A 9,949-nucleotide genomic window follows, 5' to 3' on the forward strand; every position below is an offset into this window, starting at 1 on the left:
CTAAATAGGCCTCCATGACGTTTATTTGGAAACAAATAAAGTGAGAACAGTTGGACAATTAGGTAGAGAGATTTATGAATTGAAGGTATTATTTTCACTTATTAGGTATTTAATTTGTCCCATGGCCAATTTAAAATCATTTCAAAAAAGGCAATACTTGGACCTAATGCAAAAGAACAAAAAATTGACCCTTCTTTAATTTCCCATCCAATTCCGAATCCGATATTGAATTCGATTAAATTCAAAGTTCTATATACTCTCTAACTCTAACAAAGACAATTACATATTCAATTTAAATCGAAAAAGATTTTTTTTAAAAAATGACCTAATGCTTATGTGGCAACTATACAATCTTGCTTGGCCGCAAAGTTTGGCATCGACTATCGAATCCATGGCAGCTTTAATGCATAATCAATGTGTATACAGAGTCAGTTTTGTAGTTTTATATTCTAAGGACAAAAGGCAAATGTATTTCCAAAATTAGCTCAAGATTTTCTACAGCTCACTATCTTGTAACCCAAGTCATAACAACTATCCTTCAATATAAATTAAACCAGCCATATACCATAATATACCACTAGTCGTGACATTGTCAATATTTCAAATCTTCGATTTTAGAGGACGGAGAGAAACTTTGAATTCTTAGCTTATTTGACATTTTTGTTATGATCTTATCCATATTGTTCATAGTACACATTTCTTTGTTCCAAATCATCTATATATATATATATATATTAACTTAAAATCGCGATAGTTATTTTCGATTAGTTTAAAATAGAAGCTCCCAAAAACACGTTTTCCCATCTTAATCCAATTCCATGCAGCCAATAATTATTTTTTAGTGTTTACCTTTTCGATTTTCTGAAGAGTCATATGTACCCCCTATGCCCCTACACTTACCTATCTAATTAAGCCATTCAATTAATTACCAGAATTTTCCTAAGTATATCCTTTTTTATCAATGACTCATTCTGTTGTTTTCAAACCCTTATAAAAGCATTACTCACTCCTCAATTTTTTTTTTCTGTTTCGAATTCTAGTTTTTATTCGAATATTCTTGTGTCAAATAGCTCTTTTAATAAGCACAACGAATTAATTGTGGTTTACTAAAAATTGAAGGGAAAAAAAAATGTCTGGTTTTAGCAGAATGAAGAGAGTTACTGACCCGTTAGACGAAAAAATGAAGGCTCGGATTGTTGGCAGCAGCGGCAGTGAACACAGTGCTCATGCCGATGATGATAATGTTGCTTCTCCTAGTTTCTCCGATCTCGTTTTCGGTGATTTGGAAAATAATGCCGGAGATGAAATTCCGGAGAACGATTCAGATTCTGAGCTTGATGTATCAATGTGTGATTCAATTGACAGGATTGGGATAATGCCGAGCCCTGTTTTCTGCAGCGATCTCGATTTGTTTCGTAATGTGATTGTATCTTGTGTTGCGAAGGGATTGGAAGTGTTTTCGTGCTTTAAATCGAATAAATCGATGCTCCAGAGGAATGTAATGGCGTACCTGAGGAATTTCGGTTACAATGCGGCGGTTTGTAAGACGAAATGGGAGAGTTCCGGTGGACTTGCTGCCGGTAATTATGAGTTTATTGACATAACGAAATCGGATTCCGCCAATCGGATCACTACTCGCTACTTCATCGATCTCGATTTTAAAGCAGAGTTCGAAATCGCGAGGCCGACGATTCAGTACGAACGGTTATTACAGTCATTGCCGAATATTTTCGTTGGGAAAAATGAAGAACTAAAGCAGATTTTAAGAGCAATGAGCAATGCGGCGAGACGATCGTTGAAAAGCAGAGGCCTCACGTTTCCGCCATGGAGGAAACACCGGTTCATGCAGAACAAATGGTTCAGTTCGTACAAAAGAACAACAAACATCATACCGACGGCGAACTCGCGGGCATGGTTGTCACCGTCAAAGGAGACAAATGCGGTAAAATGCCGGACCGTCGGGTTTCACACTACCGCCGTGAACAGCTGCCTGTTGTTTCCCGCGACAACTCGTACTAGATAATTAGACAAAAGATAGCAATAATTAATCAAATTTTGAAAATAAAGTAATAGATCCATTTATTTATTTTTCTGTTTCATCTCATATTACAAGTACATGTATTTGATTGAATGTAACATTTGAAAAGCCAATGAGTTCGTCTCGAATATACTGAACATGTTATTATTATTAAATTGTGATTGTTTATTTGCAATGTGTAACGCGATGAATGCACATTGTGTGCATACATAGCCTAGTTAAGATTTCACGTGCCATAGATATGGGCAAGGAGCATTTTTTATAAGATAAATTCAGTAGTCAGAGCAGGCAGCGTCGTTGACAACATGGAAAATCCAGTTTCAAAATTCGGACGGCTTGATTAAAAATATTAAAATACGATATCGACGGGTTGACGACGCAGTATTTGGTGGAACATACACTTGTCCGTTATTATATTATGAAAAATAATATCCTGAACCACCTTACTCATTGCTTTAAAATTTTGAATTATTGAAAATTCAGATTCATTCATATTGCCATTTTTCAATAGTAAAAGTGTCGTTAATCTGACAAATCTTAATTGATCAAATAAGTAAGTTTGGACATTTGGACATTGAATGATTAAAAAAAAGTTAATATTGAGGACAAGTGGCTTATATCAGTACAGTATTTAATAAGACTGAGTTGGAGGAAATATTTAATATATATATAAAAAAAGGTTTGTTGAATGGATAATGTGTTTTTCAAGAGATCCGATAGGGCAATAATATTTATTTTAATATATTTTGGCCTTTCAAGAAGATTTGTTTGTTCTTTGTAGGCTTGACTTTAGGGTATTTGTAGAAGCTCAAAGTGCCCTTACTAAAGTTCTTATAGCCTCTCTTTCTTTCTTTCTTTTTTGAGGGTTTGGGTTACGTAAAGGGTCAAAATGTAAGGACTTTATGACGCTTTATTTTTTGTTTATTTATTTACAAGTTGCATTCTTTTGAGTAAAAATTTACTTGGATCAGATATTTATATCTATATATAATAAGTTACAATATAATTATCATTGTAACTATCTTGATAACTTTCAACCAAAAGCTAACAAGATTTTTAGTTACATATTTATTATTTAGTTATGTAATAAATATGTCATTGTATGAGCTTTTTGTTACTCATTCCTTTTGAATTTGTTAAATTTTGATCTGACACATACTTTACGAAAGTAAATTAGATTTTGAGAAAAAACATTAAGTGATACTTGAAGTTGTCCCAGATTTTCAAAAAGACACCTTAACTTTGCGTGCGTCCTATTACCCCACAAAACATTCAAAATCACAATAAATACACATTTTTTACACAATATTTCCATTTTGGACAAAAATATCCTTCGAATGTGCAATTTCTTAAAAACAAAAAGTCAGACCCATTATTGATGTATTGAAGGATGCTTTGGTAATTTCCTATGATGAATTCGTTTTGTTTGTTTCTTTTAAATTTATTTTACTATACTAAATAATTCAACAAAATATTATGAATCACAATAATTAATTACTTAGATATTTAAAAGATATAAAAATATATAAAAGATCTGATTGACTCTTCAAATTTTACTGGTGACACATAAATTGGGACAAATGAAATAATATATATTATTTGAAATTTCTTAGAAAATACTATAAATTACAGTAATTAACAGCTAGAAATATTTCAAAGACAAAAAAATTTGATTGAATCTCAATTTTTTTTTAGTACTACATGAATTGAGAAAGAAGAAATGACCTCTATTATTTGAAAATGGCGTAAAAGTATTACAAATCATACAATAAGAATAAACAATTTAAAATTTTAAAACACTTTAATGCTTTATACTTATTCTATTTTCACTTTGGACAAAAATATCCTCCCAATATGCATATTTTTTTAAACAAAAAGTGGGACCCATTATTGATGTATTCAAGGATGCTGTGGTAATTTTCCTATGATGAATTCGTTTTGTTTGTTGTTTAATTTTTTAAAAATAATTGTATAAAATATTATAAATTACAATAATTATTTACTTAAATATTCAAAAGATATAAAAATATGTAAAAGATCTGATTAACTCTTCAAATTTTATCGGTGACGCATAAATTGGACAAATGAAATAATATATATTATTTGAAAATTACTTAGAAAGTACAATAATTTACAGTAATTAACAATATAATATTTTAAAGACAAAAAAAATTGATTCAATCTCCAAATTTTATTAGTACCACATAAATTGAGAAAGAAGAAATAACCTTTATTATTTCAAAATTGCGTAAAAGATATTACAAATCATACAACAATAATTACCAATTTAGAATGTTAAAAGACATAAATTTTTTTTTACCATAGTTAACAATAATTAAAAATTTAAACTATTTTAAAAATATTAAAATTTGATTAACTTTTTAATTTTGTTTTTGTCACATAAATTGAAACAAAAAATGATACATATTGGGCCCGTGCTAGCACGGGCTCCAATGTCTAGTTGAATCAATATGTATTTTGTATTTGAATGTACTATTTTTCCACTTCATTATATTACTTGATCATGAATAGTTTTATTGATTTGATGTGAATACTCAGTACCAATACGTTTATGCCCTTTCACAATTTGTATAGAGATAGCTGTATTGCTTCTGTTCAAGATATAAATATTGTTTCTTAATTTATTTATTTATTTGTTGGTGGATACCTCCTTGCATGTGGCAAAAGTGGAATAAAAGTGCCACTTGTCTCCTTGTTGTGGTTTATTTCTAATTGATAATAAACGTGTTGTTTCTTTAATTTTATTTATTGTTGCATCAATTTATGCTTACAGATAAAAAATTCATTCTTTTTTTAAAAGAAAAAAAAATCAGTTCCTTTCTTGTCATGTTAAGAATTGAGGTCTCACAATCACTAGTCAATATGCTTTCTCTCATGCCTTTCTTTCTTCATTCATGGTTCGATATTTTGATGTCTTAAACGTAGAAGGACTACTCATGGATAGTGAATTGTCTAAGTAAACTGAGATACGCCGGACATTGAGTTGAGGCTTTGTTTTCAAAGTAAATTGGAATCAATGTGGAAAGGGTTAACTGCTGGAGTTGAGTTAATAACAGACACAAAATGTCAGGGAGTAATTGTTTTATTACATTGGTGGTGTACAGAGCCAAACTGCATGCACCTCGAAAATTTCAAGCGGAACCTACTACCTTCCAACACAAGTATTGAGTAACCCTATCCACCAAGCCTAAGACATACGAGAATCACCTAATATTTTTGCCTCCAATAAAATTTGAATGTGAGAGACCTCATGATTCTCCATCCACTTCATTCTTGGTCATTGGGGTATAGAGTGTAGCTTTATCTCTCCCCTTTTGTGCCTATATTGATGGTGAACATGTTGCAAAATTAAGTCAGAAGCTAGTTTAAGTTTTTCAAATTCTTCACACAAAAGCTAGCTTTATCAAAAAAACTATTGTTTCATTTGATCAACAGTATATCACTGTAACATCTTACAAAAAACTCGTGATGGTTTGCTGTACAATTAATGTACAAAAGGACTACACTGTACAACTGAGGTTAACATGAATTACACAGGAAACCATGTTAATATTGAATCATATTGGAAGCAGTTAGCCATAGGACTACCACCAAAAGATGCGTCCTCCCGCCCCTCTGGCTCTGTTCTTGGTTTCACTAGCACCACCAAGGACATGTGTCCTGTATGCCCAACGAAAAATTTACTGTATCCTGTATGCCCAGCCATGCCTACACAAAAATGCCCGCACAGATTCTTTTATGGCCAGGTTTGGCACCAACTGGGACGGCAAAAGTGGTTCTCTTGTGATTGGATCAAAATTGCCCACCTAAATTGCCAAGCACAGGATAAGGAACATAAATTAACAAATCCAATGGAAAACAAAGATGAAATGAGGGAGGAGAAACAAATTTACCTTTTGCAAATGCTCAAGGATCACAGCCCGCTCATATGTAAACCCACTCGGAGTAATTACAGGGTCACGAAAAATATCAAGAGTAATTTTACAACACAAGTAATCAGGAACCTAGGAATTTTGTTAAGTGTCAAAGGTTAATACAACATACTTGCTTACAAAAGGGAGAATTGACTAACATGATAATTGCTTGAATGCTCACCTCAGTTGGAATATCATCTGCTGCAGCTTTCATGAAAACCTCACCTAGAGCTTCCAGTTGCTTCAAAAGCGCTGTTGAGTTTTCATCTTTGAGCCCTTCTGTCTGAGAACTGTCAAGCATATGTGTCTCCTTGAGAGCTGACTCACAGGATTCTCTGAGGCGCATACACAAGAAAAATTATGGGGAGACAACCTATATAGTTGGTATAACAATCCAACAAAAGTAACAGAAATTTATAGGCAACATTAGAAGAGCCATTACTTCAAGTTCTGAAGCTCCCAGGAGCGCCTTGTAGATTCATGCTCCCACTCCATGTACTTTGCTTTAGCAAGCTCTTCCCAGATCTCTTCAACAATATATCTTCCTGGATTCGCACCTCTTCCAAGGTCTAATGCCTGACAGGATACATAGAAGAGAACTGTATCATCATAATTAAGCAGAGCAAACTTCCCTAAAATCATCATTTCAACTAAAATAATTCAGCAATCATCAAAAGAAAAAATGATCATTGATAGGTTTATCCAGTACTTAAAAGAAGATTTGAATTGAACACAATGATGGCAGTATGCTAATTAACATGTTCTGACATACATTATTGTAATTTGAGCTTCGAGTAGGTAAGTCTGTGATTATTGAAGTCAAAGCCAGACCCCAAGCCTGGAAGCATTAGCCTTACAAGAATTCAGTTGTTTCACGGGTTTAAATTGTTCCTTAGGAACACTTGCAACCTATGGTTCACACTTGGTGGATTGAACTCAAAAAAAAAAAAAAAAACTTAAAGAAAGTTTTGGCTTGAAATTTTATTTTGATATCTCCAGGTATTGAAACCGCTCTTTCCAGTTACTACTAGTAAGAGCAACCAACAACGAGCACATAGATTTGCCACTACAAACAAACAGTTACCAAACAAATTATCTGATAATGCTTCTTGAGGAATTCATTCATTCAAAATAGGTAAGAGGAATAAATTCATTAGTTATACTTGCCATCAACTAGGAATAACTACATCCTTAACATCAACATTTCTTCAAGCTGTGTGTGATCTCACCCTTGAAAAAGAAATGTGAACTGAGCTTAACATTTTCCCAGTAAGCTCACCTCTCCTCCACTGAACTAAGATTTACTTTGACAATGCATTTTCATAATATGTAAATTCCAAAATATGTCATCCAGAGAACTATCACAGTTAAAAACAAACATACAGCCACCCCAAAAGAAATCACTGGGATTTCTTCTGATATGCTTAAACCTTGTTAGGCAGAGTTACTTGGTGTATGTGCTAGTGGGAGATAGTAGATATCCGGTGAAATAGTTTAAGTGCGCACAAGCTAGCTTGGACACCATCATTATCAAAACAAAAGAACACTAAACCAATTATTCTAGCATAAATACGTGTTCATTTAGCTCTTGCACCTCACCTAACATCTATTTTCCTAAAACTTCAAAGAGCCACGCTTAGATTAGTTCACCATTAAGATGATCCAATTACACATATGAAAGATGCTAGTGTTGTTTCTAATAAGAGTATACATGGTTAAGACCAAGATGTTCGTCAGAAGCAAGCTAGAAACAGCACATTGGAATTACAGTACATGATTACTAAGCTCGAAACATAAAGGTGATATTAGATCAGTTTTAGTTAAGATTTGAACCTAAGACACTTTTATGGAAAATACAGAGTCAGAAAATAAAAAAACGAAATGATAAAAGGTTCAGAAACTTGTTTTCCGACAATCAAGCTTGCTAACTTTCATATGTTATAAATATCGAGGAATGAGCAGTGACAATAGCAACCGCAATACGTCCCTAATTATAGAATTGCATTCGTATTAATTTAGTAAGAGCATAAAAGAGGAAATAATGATAGCAAAAGTAAGAATGCATAATGACTGACCAAATTATAAGGGGGGAAAAGACCTCCCTTGTCACGTCATCATTTTCATAAACATTTAGGGCTGCAGCCTAAACTTGCAAACAGATGAAGTTGTTTGGATACAGATTAGACACCGCAGAGAGACACAGCCACAGAAGTGTGGAGCACCTATGTGATGTATGGACACTTGGAAGACAAATATTTAAACATCTGTAAGAGACGATGCATACCTTTTCCAATTCTCTCACACCTTCAGCATATTGTTCCTTTTGTAGCAATGCAAGACCAAGATAATAGTGGGCCTGTTTACCCAGAAATCACTCTTATGTTATTATCTGTAGGGAAAAAACAATTTCTAGCAACACCAACTAAGACCATAAATTCAGCAGATAAGAAACAGAGATTCTATAGAAGTATTCAACTTTGATTATGTGGATGTTCTATCATGCTATATTATTCTCCTAAAACTTTGAATTTATCAATAATAGTTAACAAATCAACAATCTCCAGGATTTACATCATTAAAACTCCAGATTATCTTTGCATTAATCTGTACAACTAGCAAGAATACCATATTCAAGTTTTTTTTGTAGTGATCCTATTACAGTAACTGCTCTCTCGGCAAACTATTTCTCCGATGGAACATTTTTTATTTTTTTTTTTGATTTGCACCGGGTGTCCGAGTCTCTTTGAGCCCCGACTAATCCCGGGGTGCACAGATGGAACATTTAAGATTTCATATTTCCATTTTTCCCTCTTCAAACTAGTTATGACCATGAGGGTTTTCAACATCCATGAGAAAAACAAACTAAATTTGGTGATACACTGAAACACATCTAAGTCAACCTTGATAAAAGCAACAACAACAAATCCTCTGTAATCCCACAAATATAGTACAGGGAGGGTGGTCTGTGCACAACCTTACCCCTACGTTGTCAATGCGAGAGACTATTTTCAATAGACCTTCAGCTCGATAGAGCACTTATATGAAAACACAACATTGGAAAAAGGAGCATGCAAGCTAAATATCACAATGTTTCATACCTTTACAGAATTATGATCGAGCTGAATCGCCTTCCTGCAATCTTCCTCCACTCTTCTCCAGTCACTATAAATCAACAATCACAATACTGCAAACACATCTACAAACATACCATCAAACCGAACAAAAAGAGATCGAAGAAACACATACTTCCGCCTCCGATGACATAGAGCACGATTGGTCCAATATATCGGAACATTAGGGCACAAAGTAATTGCCTAGAAAACAAAGCAATCAGTAGAATCAAATATCCTATAAAATTAAGAAAAATTAGAAAAAGAGAAATATCAATCCATTTTGACCTAACACTAACAATAAAAAATACCTCGGTATAAGCATCAATGGCAGCCCCAAACCGATTCTTCTGAAAATAATGGTTCCCATCTTGCTTTAGTTGTTCCGCTTGCTTCGAACCCACGATTGATGCCATTTCTCCTTCTCTGTTTTTTCTTTTCTCTTCGATCTTGAAACAACCGCGAGTTCTTGGAATCTCTGTAAGCAATTGTTACCCTCTATATATACATGAAATTTGTTTTAGAAAAACAGGATGAAAGGTCGGAAAATTGAAAAAGTAGCGCGGCGGGGCGGAGAGGGGCGGGAGAAGGATGGTCTGTGAAATTTCAAGAGCAAATGTGCTGAAGGAGCAGAAAATTGGAAGCGTATGCGATGGTGCGCCGAAATACGATAAATTGTTAACTGTGCAACCTCATTGGGGCCACACTAAACCACCTCCTTTTCTATTCATAAAAAATACTTAGGCCTGTTTGGAAGGATACATGGTAATTAAATTTGGTGTAATTACAATGTTTTGTCCTGTTTGAAAGGATATGTAATTCTTGGTCAGCAGGCAATTAGTGTAATTGGCAGGGGTAATTACACT

The 9,949-nt window shown here is 33.8% G+C and overlaps 2 protein-coding genes across 2 annotated transcripts; one reads left to right on the forward strand and one right to left on the reverse strand.

The window, feature by feature from the left end:
* Positions 1-727: 727 nt before the first annotated feature.
* LOC125874208 (uncharacterized) lies at positions 728-2,065 on the forward strand. The gene has a single exon (XM_049555052.1). The coding sequence runs from the start codon at positions 1,130-1,132 to the stop codon at positions 2,021-2,023; it is 894 nt and encodes a 297-aa protein (XP_049411009.1). The 5' UTR covers positions 728-1,129; the 3' UTR covers positions 2,024-2,065.
* Positions 2,066-5,460: 3,395 nt separating this feature from the next.
* On the reverse strand, positions 5,461-9,739 carry LOC125874613 (E3 ubiquitin-protein ligase CHIP). Its single transcript, XM_049555527.1, has 8 exons — positions 9,395-9,739; positions 9,220-9,287; positions 9,072-9,135; positions 8,258-8,329; positions 6,416-6,549; positions 6,155-6,308; positions 5,953-6,063; positions 5,461-5,865 (listed from the first exon to the last, which is right to left on the reverse strand). Exons 1-8 carry the CDS (start codon positions 9,497-9,499, stop codon positions 5,740-5,742), a joined length of 834 nt encoding a protein of 277 aa, XP_049411484.1. The 5' UTR covers positions 9,500-9,739; the 3' UTR covers positions 5,461-5,739.
* Positions 9,740-9,949: the final 210 nt, after the last annotated feature.

This window comes from Solanum stenotomum, chromosome 8, assembly GCF_019186545.1.
Source record: "Solanum stenotomum isolate F172 chromosome 8, ASM1918654v1, whole genome shotgun sequence".
Classification (NCBI taxonomy): Eukaryota; Viridiplantae; Streptophyta; class Magnoliopsida; order Solanales; family Solanaceae; genus Solanum; species Solanum stenotomum.